This window comes from Lacerta agilis, chromosome 10, assembly GCF_009819535.1.
Source record: "Lacerta agilis isolate rLacAgi1 chromosome 10, rLacAgi1.pri, whole genome shotgun sequence".
Taxonomy (NCBI): Eukaryota; Metazoa; Chordata; class Lepidosauria; order Squamata; family Lacertidae; genus Lacerta; species Lacerta agilis.
Window position 1 is genome coordinate 30,717,243 of NC_046321.1, and position 16,133 is coordinate 30,733,375.

At 38.1% G+C, this 16,133-nt stretch overlaps 1 protein-coding gene across 2 annotated transcripts in view; it reads right to left on the reverse strand.

Annotated features, from left to right (window-relative positions):
• ATF7IP (activating transcription factor 7 interacting protein) overlaps positions 1 to 16,133 on the reverse strand; it is a 68,669-nt gene that overhangs the window by 35,369 nt on the left and 17,167 nt on the right. For both annotated transcript variants that reach the window (XM_033162206.1, XM_033162205.1), the window contains exon 2: positions 6,583 to 7,673. In XM_033162206.1, coding sequence (XP_033018097.1) covers positions 6,583 to 7,673 — 1,091 coding nt within the window. The remainder of the gene's footprint in view (positions 1 to 6,582; positions 7,674 to 16,133) is intronic.

Genomic DNA, 16,133 nt, shown 5'->3' on the forward strand with positions numbered 1-16,133 from the left:
TATATAGATATTAAATAGCATTGGGTATAGAATAGTACCCTTGCACCCATAGCGTAACCACCATGGGGCCAAAGAGTGCTGCTTTCTGGACCAGAACCACTGTAACACAAATGTCCCCAATTTCCATTCTATGGAGCTGTTCTAGGATAACATCATGGCCAACGGCATCAAAAGCCACAAAGAGATTTAAGTTATCATAGCTTATTTCATAATGCAGGTTAACTGTTGGACTGGGACCAATCAAAGGGAGTATCTCTTCACTGTTTACAAGAGCAATTCAAAGTGCTCCTGCTTACTTTAAAATCTCCTATTCCAGGCGAACTTTCAGAACTACCACCTCTGTATCAGCACATTGGAACACAGAGGTAACAGTCAGAGGCCCACCTTCAGGTGCCTCCACTATCAACAGTGAAGCAAGAGCAGATTTTTTTAAAGGCAGGTGGTGACTGGGAAGAGGGCATTCTCAGCTGCGGCACCTTATTTATGGAATTCTTTTCCCCAAAGAGGCTCTTTTTCATGCCAGGTAGCGGCTTTCTGATTTTCTCAGACGCTTGACTGTAAATACTATAGGAGTCTTAGTGCTGCCAGTTTTATCTATTTAACTTTTAAACAGTAAATGTTTTGATGTGTTTGGCTTTTATTGTTATGAGCCTCCTTGAGAATGTTTTCACTGATAGGCAGCATAGAAATCATCTGAATAAATAATGTGTGAGTCTTGGAACAAATGTTCTTGTGTAGTTGAGGTATTAATCTCTCTCTCATCACAACCAGTTTGTTAGCTGGTTACAGAGTAGCTTATCTTTCTTCTGCACAACGTCTCTATTCCACCTTTCCTCAAAGGACTTCAAGGTGGCATGCATAGTTATGGCCTTTCCTTGCAACAAACTTGTAAGGTTAGTCTGAGAGGCAGGGACTTGGCCCAAGATCACCCAAAGAATTTAACAGCTGATCACTCAGGCCCTAGTCCAGATCACCAACCACCCCACCACATTGTCTCTCCTATGAACACAAACCTCATGAAGGTGTATGGGCCAATTATGATTGCCCACACACTAACAAAGTTCTAAGGGTGCAATCCAGGAGAATTCATGGATTTTGAACAGTGTGATGAAGCCAAACTGCTCAATTCTAGAGACTGTTTTGAGTTTCCTGAAAAGAATTATATAGATTCACTTCAATCCAATTTCTGTCCTTGTTTTGAAACTAAAATGGCAAATGGACAGGGAGAGTATAGACATCTTAATCCCCAGTAATTTTCAGTAGCTTTTGATACTACCAGCTATAGCTGCAGAGGTCAATTTCATCCTCCAGTCTGTTAAACATTTACAGTGGGGGGGGGGGAGTATTCAGAGATTGATGTGCATTATAATGAGTGAAATAAGTATTTGATCCCCTATCAACCAGCCAGATGTCAGGCTACCTGCTATCTTCACTGTATGTAATGAGCTGAGATTAGAAGCACTTGCTGTAAGGGAGAGGTCTTACCTGTAATCCCAGCTCGTTACAGTACCTGTACAAAAGACACCTGTCAAGAGAAGCAATCAATCCAGCAGATTCCAAAGTAGCCACCATGACAAAGACCAAAAAGCTGTCCAAGGATGTCAGGGACAAGATTGTAGACCTGCACAAGGCTGGACTGGGCTACAAGACTATTGCCAAGCAGCTTGGTGAGAAGTTGACAACAGTTGGGGCAATAATTCGCAAATGGAACAAACATAAAATAACTGTCAACCTTCCTCGGTCTGGGGCTCCATGCAAGATCTCACCTCGTGGAGTTGCAATGATCATGAGAATGGTGATGAAGCAGCCCAGAACTACATGGGGGGAACTTGTCAATGATCTCAGGGCAGCTGGGACCATAGTCACCATGAAAACAGTTGGTAACACACTATGCCGTGAAGGACTGAGATCTTGTAGAGCCCGCAAGGACCCCTTGCTCAAGACAGCACACATAAAGGCCCGTCTGCAGTTTGCCAATGCACATCTGAATGACCCAGAGGAGAACTGGGTGAAAGTATTGTGGTCAGATAAGACCAAAATCGAGCTCCTTGGCATCAACACAACTTGCCATGTTTGAAGGAGGAATGCTGCCTAAAACCCCAAGAACACCATTCCCGCCGTCAAACATGGAGGGGGACGTATTATGCTTTGCGGGTGTTTTCTGCTAAGGGGATAGGACACCTTCACCGCATCGAAGGGACGATGGACGGGACCATGTATCAAATCTTGGGTGAACACCTCCTTCCCTCAGCCAGGGCATTGAAAATGGGTCAAGGATGGGTATTCCAGCATCGTTAAATCGTTAAATCAAACTTTATTCACGTAGCCAACAGGCCATTGCGACTAAAAAATACAGATAAAACAGATAAGAATACTGGAGAAAGACCAGTCAGGTACACAAATATATAAAAATACTGATAAATCATATGAAACCCCCAGGCTAAAAGGCCGTTCAAAGGTGGCCTCGTTCGAGTTATCTGTCAAATTGTGGCCCTTAGTCTCATTGCCCTTTGTTAGCGGACCAGAACATCCAGACAACAGAGAAGGTCGCCAGATTTATTGAGAGGGCAATGAGACTAAGGTATTCCAGCATGACAATGACCCAAAACACACGGCCAAGACAACAAAGGAGTAGCTCAAGAAGCAGCACATTAAGGTCCTGGAGTGGCCTAGCCAGTCTCCAGACCTTAATCCCATCGAAAATCTGTGTAGGGAGCTGAAGGTTCGAGTAGCTACACATCAGCCTCGAAATCTTACTGACTTGGAGAGGATCTGCAAAGAGGAGTGGGGCAAAATACCTCCTGAGATGTGTGGAAACCTGGTGGCCACCTACAAGAAATGTCTGACCTCTGTAGTTACCAACAAGGGTTTTGCCACCAAGTACTAAGTCATCTTTTGTAAAGGGATCAAATACTTATTTCACTCCTTATAATGCATATCAATCTCTGAATTTTGTCTTCGGTTTCTGGGGGTTTTCCTGTTGTTATTCTGTCTCTCACAGCTACAATAAACTTACCATTAAAATCATGGACTGGTCATTTCTTCATCAGAGGGCAAACGGGCAAATTTAGCAGTGGATCAAATACTTTCCCCCCTCACTGTATATCTAAATTATTTATGGAGGCACTACAAACCTGGCTAGATAGTGCAAGGTGGGGCAATTTTAGACCAATCAGCTCCAGTAGAAAGTAAAAGAGTACAGGTGTAGTCTATAGGGATTTTATCCTTTCAGCCATGTATCCCCTATGAAGTATAACCAACTGTGACTTCATGCACTTTGCACTAGGTGCTAAGGAGGGCCTGGAAAATCTGTTAGCATACTGCCTGTTTTCTTGTCTAGCAAACTCTAGATGTATACAAAGAAGTGTGCAGCTTGTGTGAAGGTCTTTCCAAAGCAGTAGTTCTGAGAAACATCTACATCCACAGCAACTGACTGAAGCATTTAGCTTAGTATCTGATAGTTGCCATAGAACTTTCCTAATAAACTGTTGACATAGACTATTAATTTGTTTGTACAAGCCAAATATAGGATGATCAGTTGTAACAATGATACATTTATCATGGACAGATTATTTTCTGATAATCTTATGGTATAGTGATGATGGAAGTGGAGATGTTCTTACCTGCACCCACTGCATCCAAAGTGTCATTCATCTGATTTCTTCTAAATATGGTAACACAGGTTGTAGAAGTACACTAACCCAGAAAGTATGTCCAGATATGTAACTGGTTCACTGTTGAGATATTCCTCAAAGGCACTTCTTAACAGTTCCACCACTGAATGTGCAAAGGATCATGACCAAAACTGGGGTGATGTACTGAAAAGGCCCCGATTTTGGAATGCACTTCCAGGGCAGTGTTTGTTGGCTTTTTGGCATGAGATGGAGAACCTTTTCCTGGAAAAGGTGTTTTAGAACTTACTGATTTCGTCTAAGACTTACTTACCCTGGCTATTTGGTTTTTTGTATGCGATTTTTGTTACATGTTAAATTGTTAGCTGCTCCGAGTGCCTTCCAACTAGTGGAGCTCAAAAACAACTGTTTTATGTATAGAACTTCTTAGGATTTTGTTCAAACTAGATGCTACGATCATCACAGTTGTTTATATTAGTTTGTTTTTATTCTTTCCACTGGCTAGTTGCATCCAGTCATGAGACATAGTTCCAAGGGTTAAGGAAAATATCCCATTCTTTGGGAAAGGTATATGACATTAATCTTTAAAAAGCAGTGGTCATTATTGCTGAAGAAGTCAACTTGACATCAAGATTGTGGCCATCTCATTTACGTTTGGAGCACTAAGTAGGAAGTGGCTGTGGCTGAGGCATTCTTTGTGGAAATAATATCAAAGCAGAGACCATTCTAGTTGCACTGATTGCAAAGTTTAGTTGTGATCCAAAATATCTCACCTATATTTGAAAATACTGACCATTTGTTCTTCTGGGCTTGTAAAGGTCTAGAGATTTTACACAGTAATTTCACACCCATTAGTGTCTCAGAATATAGAATTACGAGATATTGTCCTGCATTCCTCAAGAGTTTGATACTGTCCCCAAACACATTTACATGAAGTCTGTAGTCAAATTTATGTCCATATACTCCTCAGTATGCTGATGATACCCAACTGTATTTTCATCTTCTGCTCATCCCAGAGCAACTGCCTTCACTGTGAACCAATGTCTAAGCCCTGTAATGCTGAGTGAGGGTAAACAAAATAATATGAATCCATATTAGACAGAGAAGATGGGTGGTACTCTTAATTTGAGGGAAGTTGAGTTCATACTAACTGCTAAAGCAAGTTTGCTGTCTGCAGTGCACATCTAACTTTGCTACTTGGTGTTCAGGCGGTGCTTTTTGTCGGAAGTCCTGCATATCAGCTTCAGGTAAATCAATTCTACCCTCTTCCTCAATAATTGGTATCTGACCACTGTAATCCATTGAACCTCAAGAACTGTCTTTTAAGCGCCCTTGAAGGTGATGAGTATCAGCAGATTGTATAGACCATAGCTACACAACTTTTGAACGATCTACAGTACCTGTATTATGGCTTCAAAATTTATCAAGATGGTGGTGGTAGTCTATAAAATACAACTTTGCACTGAATCCCTTTTCCTCAAAAGGGAAAGGAAATAGCATATATAGCATGCTTCTAGACAGGAACTTTGTATCAGAAACGGACTGTTTGGATTTAGTTTTTTCTGTGTGCACCACTGGAATGTGACTGCCCATACACTTCATGTTTCAGAATTTTCCATAGGTATTCCACTATTCTCACTTGCACCGATGGACAGTCCTTGATGAAATATTTACGCTGTTTCCTGGCCTCTCCCCTAAACTACTACTTCCTTGGCCTCTGCTGCCTTTTCCTGTTACGGGTGCATGTGTAGTTCTGTACCTGTGTGCAAGCATTTTCAAAAACATTTCTAGCCCGCCCCCTACTAGTTAAAACCTCACATGTGTTGCAATCTTAAGAATATAGATTCCCCATAACTGAGTAGTGGAAATTCAGACATGTTTTCAGCATAAAGTAATTAGTGAAACAGGCATGTTCCTATTGTTTAGACTGCTGGTAACAAAATAACTAGGTTGTGCTCATATGGTAAAGGCTTGTTTTTACTTAATGGAATTTCTGCAGGAAGAGGAAATTCCAATTTTAAATGTTAAAAAAATACAGGTTGACGTTTTCACGATGGTATGTGGACAATGTGAAAATCTTATGTGAATCAACAGCACCAAATTCCACAATAAACCTTGATCTGGAAATAGTCACTGAAGTATTGCAGCTGGCAGAATGGGGAATGAGATTTCCATCTCAGTCTATATCTATATTGGGTTTGAAATTACTCTTACATATGAAATTGTTTTATATATGTTTTAATGTTGATGGCTTTATTATTAAAATGCTTTGAGAAGATTTATAGGAAATGATTCACAAATGAAACAAAATAGCTAAGTAAACATTGAGTAGAGACAGCAAAACTAGAACTAATAAAACCCAGTCCGACTGCATTCAAATATTCTATAAAGCCAATAACTTGTCAACAGCAACAAAATCAAGCTTTCTATTATCCATGTGTTGTAACTAGAAACCACAAGTAGTAACCAGTAGCATATGTCATACATGTTTAGGACAGCCTTCAAACAGGACTTGTTCCAGGTAAACCAGCAGTTTGCTCTGTAGAACTCTTGAAAGAAGCATGGCTCTGTAGTCTTGTGCTGGCTTTCTCTCTTCCAATTCTGTGCTTGTTGTATGTTAAATTAATTTTAACTTAAAAAACAATATTTAAACCATCCATTAATAGTATAGCATAAAAGCAATAGATAAAATTCATACTAAATTTAACATTAACTTGTCCATTTCTTTGTTCCAGTTAACATGCTTTTTATATGATTAGCACCTACTGAACATTAGAGTATGTTGCTCTAATAAATTAATGTTACAAGTGTGTGGTCAGTATTGTACTGCTGAATAGCACATTCCCTTAAAAAAAACAACCAAGCAAATTTCCAAGAACACAGGCAGATAATTCAGAACAGTCTTGAAATGACTTATTTTTTAAAGAAAGGAAGAAAAAATATCACTCACCTGAAAGAGTTGAATCATTTGGCATTATCACTTCAGTTTCTTTAACACAACAGAGTTCCTCTTCATCTGAAAGTACCAAGAAAGCTTCTTTGGGCAAACTTTCGCTGCTTTCATGTTTGGCTAAAGGATTTAATGGGTTTTCTGCTTTATCTTCTGCATCAAAGTTAGGATTTTCTACTGGAAGCATAGAAGACTTGGGGAAACAACTTAATTCACCTGCTGGAGCCAGCTTTTCTAAAATTGGAATAATTTCCTCTGTTTCCATTGTGGCTGTATTTCCCAAAGTGTTTTCTGCTGGTTCATCTTCCACAGCTTTTTGAGTGCTGGTCTCCAGAGGTTCTGCAGATTGAGTAGCTTCCTCCTTTGGATTTACATCTGTATCAATACTACTAGATATTGCTTCCTCATCAATGTTCTCTTTTACAAGAGTTTCCTTGGTACTCTTTTCTTCTTCCATAGGTGTATCAGGAGCAAGAGCTAACTCATTTGTTTCTATTGGTTCTACTGAGCTGTCATTAATATCACAGCTTACTTTGCTTTCCTCTTCAGGCTCGCTTTGTGTGGCTTTCTGGTCCAAAACGTCTTTTATACAATTATCTTTGTGGTCCAAATCATCATTGACTTTGACTTTGTCCTGCAAGTCATTATCAATATTACAGTCAAGCATCTGATTTTCAAGATCAGAGCCTGGAGTAGTGCTAGCATCCTCATGTTCTTGCTCCGAAACAATGTTCTCAGGGGTTAGGGTTTCAAGTTTAGGAGTCACGTCACTAACCTGGTTCTCTTTCACATCTGGACTTTTGGCATCAGTGAGTTCTTCAGAGTCCATTTTTTGTCCTTCAGAGTCAAGGGATAAATCTTCTATGCCATTCACTTCTTTGCCCTCAGCACATTCAGAAATGAGTAATGGGGAATTAAGATCTGAATCCCCGTTTTCATGTTTCCCATTTAACATCTTGACCTCTGTGGTTTTCAGAAGTTCCTCCTTTACCTTATAGACACTCTCAAGCTGCTGTCTGTCACTTGCTTTCATGGTTTTGCGGGCCTTATAAATCTTTTTTTGATGTTCTTCATTGTTCTCCATCTTGATTCTGTAAAGGTATACATTTTTAAGAAAAATGAATGTTAATGCAACACACACACACACACACACTTTACAAAGACCACCTTGTTCCATTTTTCTGGCTTTGGTGTGGTTGGTACATCAAGAGCACTGGTATATATTTATTGTTACTGCAAAAAAAAGTCTGTATATTCCTACACTTATAAAAACAAAACATTACAAACAGTACACTTCTCACTGAAAAAGGAACAAGCATTTTACACATGTTCCCTTCATATCAACATCCTTTGTGGATGCTGTGACACAGCAGATCATATATTCTGTAAATTACGAATATTTAGTATGGGTCTTTGGTTTCCTTATCATGAGCAAACACTATTTTGCCCATTAACTACCAGCTGTTGATTCTGGAAAGTTCTAAGCACTTTAAACCTTCAAGTATGTGATCCTGCTGTCCTTCATATAGGAAAGAATCAAACAGAAATCTTTAATTTTCCAACTGTTCTTCTAAAGCAAATACACTCACACGCATATACAAAATGCATGAGGGCTGCATGACTAGAAGATTTGAAATATGCTCCCAAGGTAACAAATGTAATAATAAATTTCATACCATTTTAAAAAGTTTAAAATTGAAACAGAAAAATTTGTCACAGCAAAATGTATCTTTTCCCAGGAAATATGTTTTTAAGCAAAAAAAAAGGGGGGGGGGAACTGGATTAAACATGATTTGATTTGGTTTTATTTACCATCTTGACTTAAAAAATAACCCACAAAGGTCAGTACACAAATATGGTTAATTATTCTGTGAGCCTCAGTATGACAAATATATAATTATTATTATTTTCTAATTTGCTCTTTTGCAGAACGTAACTCCTGAAGTAGTCAAACAAGTGTAGGAACTTCAGACTTCACGTAGGCTGAGTTCACACATCACATTAAACCTTTCTGAAATTCTGCTTTATAGAACAAACCATGTTACAGCCAAGCAACAGATGGTCAAAGAAACTATGGTTTGCCTTGTCATACTCTGCTCTCCTTCCATCCCACCTACTTCCTGCCTTTAGCTATCTTTCCACCCAACTTCCCTGAACCTTTTGTGGTGCTTAACAGCTGATACAGCCTCATCACATCACCATTTCTCCTCCATGGGTTGTCTGTGAAAGCAAGGGTATGGGAAACTTGAATTTCTACAACTGCCATCAAATAGTTGCTTTCCCCATCTGCTGCTCCAAGAAAGAAATGTCCATGCTCCTTTGTAGTTTCTTCTATTCCTTTCCTCTGCAACAACACTTCTTATTTTTCTTCTCTCAACCAACCATCAGTTGTTACTATGAATTCATTCTGTTTAGTTTGGATCACCTACGTTGGAGTTACCAGATTTCTCTGCTGTCAGCAGGGTTGAAAGATTGCTTAATAAGAAGAACTTAGAAAAGATGGGAGTCGGTAAACGATTTCTTAATGGCATTAATGCCATTTATACTGAACAAAAAGCAAAAATTATAATAAACAGTGTGATATCGGAGGAAATTAAGAGTTGAGAAAGGAACAAGACAAGGGTGCCCTATCTCCCCTTTATCACAGTCCTGGAGGTCCTTCTGAATATGATTAGATTGGAGAAACAGATCAAAGGAATAAAGGTGGGAGAGAAGGAATACAAATTGCGAGCCTATGCGGACGATTTGATGTTATCCCTACAACAACCTGAAAGCAGTGTCCCCAAAGCTTTAGAGATAATAGAACTTTTTGGACGTGTAGCCAGCTTCAAATTAAATAAAGTGAAAACCAAAGTACTGACTAAAAACTTGAACCCTTTGCAGATACAGAAATTGCAGGACCATACTGGCCACAATTTTGTAAGAAAAGTGGAATATCTAGGAGTTAATTTAACTCCAAAAAAATCTAAACCTGTTTAGGGATAACTATGAAAAAGTCTGGGCAGAGATAAAAAGAGATATGGAGACATGGTCAAGACTGAAACTTTCTTTGATGGGCAGAATAGCTGCTGTAAAGATGAATGTGTTACCAAAGATGTTGTTCCTATTCCAAGTGATTCCAATTATTGACAAACTAGAGTGTTTTAAGACATGGCAAAAGGATTTGACGAAATTTATCTGGCAGGGGAAGAAACATAGAATTAAATTTAAGATTTTAACAGACTCTAAGGAGAGAGGAGGTTTCGCCCTGCCAGACTTAAGGATTTATTTTGAAGCAGCGGCCTTTTGCTGGTTGAAGGACTGGTTCAAGTTAGAGAATACTGATGTGTTAGACTTGGAAGGTTTTGACAATGTATTTGGTTGGCACGCATATCTTTGGTATGATAAGGTAAAGGCCCACAAAGCTTTAAAAAATCATATAGTTAGAAAAGCCCTATATCAGGTTTGGATGCGAAACAAAGACTTATTGGAGAAAAAGACTCCCAGATGGGTATCACCTGTAGAGGCCAAGGCGTACAAAAGACCTAATATGTCTGCAAGATGGCCGAGATATGTGGATATACTGCAGCAAGAAGGTGAGACTTTTAAGCTGAAAAGTTACGAACAAATGAAAGAAGAGGTTACCGACTGGCTGCAGTATCATCAAATTCATGAAACCTTTAGACTGGACAAAAAAAATTGGTTTTCAAATAGAGAAATCAAAGCTGGAAACAGAGTTAATTGAACCGAGCTCTAAAAACCTTTCCAGGATGTATAATCTATTGCTAGAGTGGCATACAAAAGATGAAATGGTTAAATCTGCAATGATAGATTGGGCAAAAGACATTGGACATAATATTATGATGGATGACTGGGAGAGGTTGTGGAAGGAAGGTATAAAATTTACAGCTTGTAATGCATTGAGAGAGAACATTCTGGAAATGATATACAGATGGTATTTGACACCAGTGAAGTTAGCTAAGATATATCATGCTACAAGTAATATGTGTTGGAAATGTAAAAAAGTGGAAGGTACCTTTTATCATATGTGGTGGACATGCCCAAAGGTTAAGGCTTTCTGGGAGAAGATTTACAATGAACTTAAGAAGGTAATGAAAATTACTTTTAGCAAGAAACCAGAGGCTTGCCTTTTGAGCATGACCAATCATGAGATACCCAGTCAGGATAGTGTTTTTTATGTATGCCACAACAGCTGCTAGAATTTTACTTGCAAGAAACTGGAAAGGCGAAGAGCTCCCGACAGTGGAAGAATGGCAGATGAAGCTGATGGACTTTATGGAACTCGCTGAACTGACCGCGAGACTCCGAGACCAGAGGGAGGAGATGGTGCAACAAGATTGGAAGAAATTTAAGGATTATCTTAAAAATCATGAAAAGCTAGATATTTGAAGCAGAATCGGTTTGTTTAATTGGCTTCAGCTAGATGATGTTAGATGAAAACAGTATACAAGAAGTAATGTTATAAACGGTTTAGAAATGTTTAAGGTTGATTAAGTAAGGAAATATATATGATTAGTCAGTATTTTATTATTAAGAATAATGGTGAATGTTAAGAAAATAGTTACAAAGTTACCAAAGTATATTAGTAATGAACGCAGTTGAGAGAATGGGGGAAGTCCCCTAAAGAAGATTTGAAATTAGAATTAAACAATGATTTATCTAGTGTTCCTGTTTAGGTATGTATAAGTTTTCTTTTCTTATTTTTTATGTTGTTTTAATGTATTTGTTGTGTTTTTTGGTGTTTTGTTAATTGTTTTTGGTTTTTTGTTTGATGATTTGTTGTTTATTGTAGAAAATAAAAAAAAATTATAAAAAAGAAGAAAAAGACTGCTTAATACACGCTTAAGTAGTTTCTCCAGTTTATTATAGTGACTGTAATGGAACGGAATATCATTTTGAACCTCCCCCCATATTTGACACCCATTCTTGGGTTTCTGCATTTTATTTTTGTGTGTCACTATCAATAAGTGCTACTTGGAGAAAGTCATTTGTTTTTAAGACAGCACTTCATCACCAGATTAATTTGCCCACCAAAGCCAATCAATCACCCATCATTCGAAACATCTCCAAAGCTATAGTTCAAAGAAGTTCCATTTAAGTTTTTAACTTCCTCTCAAGCCGCAGCAGCAAATCAAAGCAGGAATGGAAGAGTTGGGTTCAGAAAAGGGAAATTATTATATCAGCCAGTGATGTCGTACTCGGGAAATGTAAAATAAGAGTTGCTGAGAGCAGTTACATTTTCCAGAAACTCTTCCCTAGTGTCTATGTTGCTTATGGGGTGATTTGGACATGTCAATGAAACAAACCACACTTAAATACCGTATATACTCGAGTATAAGTCGACCTAAATATAAGCCGAGGCACCTAATTTCCCTACAAAAATGTGGGAAAGCTTATTGACTCAAGTATAAGCCGGTTCACCTTTGCCACTGTGGTAGAGGAGGAACGAGCAGCCCAAAGCAGCCCTTTGGGCTGCTCCTTCCTCTTCCTCCTTTGCCGCTGTGGAGCTCACCCCGTCGCAGGGTTTCGAACCGCCATTCTTCTGATCAGCAAGCACTAGGGCTCTGTGGTTTAACTCACAGCGCAATGTTCCCTTGTGTTATACAGAGAAGGCTGGGATCCTGTCCTGTTTAAGCAGGAGCCAGGGAAAGTGAGCACCTGTGGGGTTTTAATACTTCCTTGATAGGCTTTCTGCCTTCTGGGGTCTAAAGTTTGCATTTATGTGAGCAGTTCAGGAATGGAACAAGCTGCCTGGGGAGAGTAAAGAACCGCTGTTCTTGTACACTTCTTAAGGAATGGTTGACTTGAGTATAAGCCGAGGGCAGCTTATAAAGCACAAAAAGTGTGCTGAAAAACTAGGCTTATACTCAAGTATATATGGTAAGTTAAGGAGGTGCCAAAGCTCACATGCAATACTGGACCATAATTGAAGTCAGTAAAACAGCAACAAACCATGGTTTATTTTCCACACACAAACCATTTTAACAAAGCATAATTATGGTACTGAACTGAGTTAACACGGAACACTAATACATTTTTTATTCTAACATTTAATTAAACTGTGGTCTAATGTGATGTGCAAAACAGACCTTGGGAGGGGATTTTTTTGTCTTTTGTCTGTGCAAAACTCATAAAACCATTTAGTTGCACATGCACCAAATTGCTCATCTTGTAATTCTGCCACAATTTTTTTTAACAGAAACTCAGATTTGCCAAATGGCCCCAAACAAAAAAACATTGAAACAAGTATTGTAAGCTAATATAGCATTCTCCCACTACAACTTGCCAACTTGTTATTTATGTAACAAAAACTGTTATACATACTTAACTTTCCTAACAGGATGAATGTAGGTAATTTTCATTTTGCAGTATGAGTTAACAAATTCAAGGTTTCATGAAGAACATAATCAAAATTCTGGCTGGCTGCCTTAGACTTATTTAAATTTGCATTTATCATTAAGATATTTATCATTAAGATATTTTGACTGACACACATAAATATTTAAGCCTTATCATGACAGCCATATTATGTGACCTGTAACTGATAATCATAGAAGCTAAAACACTTAACAAAATAATTGTAATTTTATCTTTATTTTGTCATTCACGTATTTACGTAGAAATTTCTCTATCTTGCCAAGGATCTAGAACTTTGTTGAAGGTGTGCAACTCTGTCCATTATGCAATGTTTAACTAATAAGACAACAAATGAAAGATGTTTTGTTAAGCTACCTATATATCATATGCAGTAAAGACAGGTTTTACAGTACAATTTCAATCCACATCCACAAGGGTGCACACTGTAGCCACTTAATAGAACACAGAGTACTGAAGGGAATAGGACACACAAAGCTGTTGGGGATTTAGTCACACAGAGCACTTGAGATAATTTGGCCATATTCGTGCAAGCCAATCAGCGGTTCTCTTTCATATATTTTCTGGTTCTAGGAAGAATAGAAGAATGGTAAAATTATTTTCTTACCTGAAAATAGGTGTATATTCATTTGATTCTGGGAGATCACACTCATCTTATTCAGTGAGTAACAACTTCCATACTTTAAGCCTCTTCAAAATGGTGTTATGATGCACATGACCAAGTTCATAAGAAAGCTAAGCTAATTTATGCATGTACATAAGGCAGTAGTATCAAAAAAGATACTGCATTGTGAGAGTTTTGATCTCTTCTAGTGTAAGCGAGGATTCTCAAACTGCCCCAGAGACGACTGGTATTTTAATGAAGTTTATGTTCCAGTACTGTTTGCTTTGACTCAGTGCATCCAAACACACCTCTTATGGTTATGCCCTTATTGGTTGTGTGCCAAATGAAGAAGTATCACAGTAAAATTCAACAGCTTTCCTTCAAGAAAATGATGTTTTACAGTACCACGCATAATGCTCACTTTAGAAAAGTATATAAATGCATAAACAGTAGTGAATAGTAGTGTTGTACCTAAACACCACACATTCTCATTCCACAAGAAGTCACATTAATATGCTAAACATTTTATCCTTTTGTATAAAATCACCGCGACCACAAAAGATTCCTCAAGTCATTGCTCCCCCCACCCAGTGTTGTAGCTGCAAGTGCTTATATGGTAAAAGGAGTGTACCACTGGATCTTAAAATGATACCCAAAAGGATCCTTGCTCTACCAATGAGGTAGTTTTCCTTCCCCTCCCCTCCCCCATGTTTTTCCCTTAAGTGAGATCACTGCTGCATGGCAACAAAGAAAGTATTAGCATAGCTGCTGTGGATTAGCCCATAATCGTAAACTCATGTGAGGAGCTCTTGAGTAGCTGAAAGGGTTAGCCAATCAGCTGCTAGTATTTTGAGTTTTGCCTGGCAACAGGGGGGAGACTGTAAAAGGATTCTCAAAAGGCAGCAACATAAGCTAGAATACAAAATGACTGCATACAGTGGTTCTCTACATAATATAAGTACTCTAGAACAGCACTGCGACTGCATTCACAAAAGGATAGTGTTTGTCCAAAGCGCTAATAGAATCTCTACAAGAATAAAATTACCTATATAATCATGTAGCATTCATGGTAACCCTGCAATTTATTATTCCATATAATCTAGACAAGCAAAACTGACTTGCATGTAGTAATGTCTGCAGAGAAATTAAGGACAGTCATTGGCCAGTGTATCTAGTTCTAGATAAAGGGCCGTAAATTCCAGCCTTGCAAAAACAAGAGTACAGAACAAAATGTTCCCTTTCTAGAATCTGGCTGGAACATTTCCAAATTGCCTATTAAAATTCAACGTTATGCATACCACACAAAGAAGATCTGGGAGCGTGTTCAGTGTCATATGGAAGAATCAGTGTTCTAGATTCATTTTCATATTTAATTTCATCACATTCTGTAAATACATTAGTTTTTCATCAAAAAATGCAAAATATATATTTTTAATAAGCTTGATTTGAGCTTTTAAAATTATGTATAAATTTAGAAAAAATGAACAAATATCAATTTACATGGCACAAATGTTCTCTACTACATTAAATAAAAATGAAGTATATCTCTTTGAAAAAGAAAAGCATGCTTGTCGCAAACAAAGAGGAATTATGTCTAATTGCAAGTTATCGCTTATGTATCTTATTTTTACCTCCTAAGCATTTAATTGGGCTGTTTAAGCTATTGTACACAGAAAACTATTTCCTCCTTTACACAATATTCAGCATTCCAAAAGAACATTTATGAGGAAATAAATAAATAATGGTAATAATAGTAATAATAGTAATAGCACTCCTCCTCCCCCTTGTTCTTTGAGACCTTGTAATTTCTGAAACATACCCAAGAGGGAGCCAGCTGTAGCCACACTCTTAGTTTGTGTTATCTTCACACAGGGAAAATAAATGGACAGCTTGCTTCATTGTTACCGAGTTCTCTCCCTGTATAATTTTACCTTATCCGATTGGCTTGAGGAAGCAGATACTCAACTACCAATCAGGAGTATGCACTCTCATATCTGCCCAGCAACAAGAAAAAGATGTTACTGCTGAACATTTAGATAATCTCTTATTTTCAGACAATAACTGCTGAATAATTAGAAAACTTTAACTGCATAATCCTTTCAAATGTTTTTGTTAAAGGAGTCTGAAGACCACATTTAACTGACATTTTAAGCATAATGCTTAAAAATGGTTGCTTACAAGAATATACAGGAAAATGTGGAACTGGAGGTTTTCACTGCAATTGATTCAGAAATGGTGAGAAACAAGTAGCCAAGCCCAGAGTTGAACTTACGTATGTTTTCTATTACTCAGGGTGCAAACTGTTTTCACCTTGAAACCTGCACATTCCCTTTCAGTTAAGGAGACATGAGAACATTCCATTCAACAGAAAAACAAAAGAAAGAGAAGTCCAGAGGACAAGCAAACCATTTACACTTCATTTTACCTCAAAATTCAATAACAAAGTTGCTTTTGAAATTCTCAAATCTACAGGTGTTTTCAGACAACAGTTGTCTCCCTAGCAGTTACCCACAAAACACTACTACAGTGGTACCTCAGTTTTTGAACGTATAATCTGTTCTGGAAGACCATT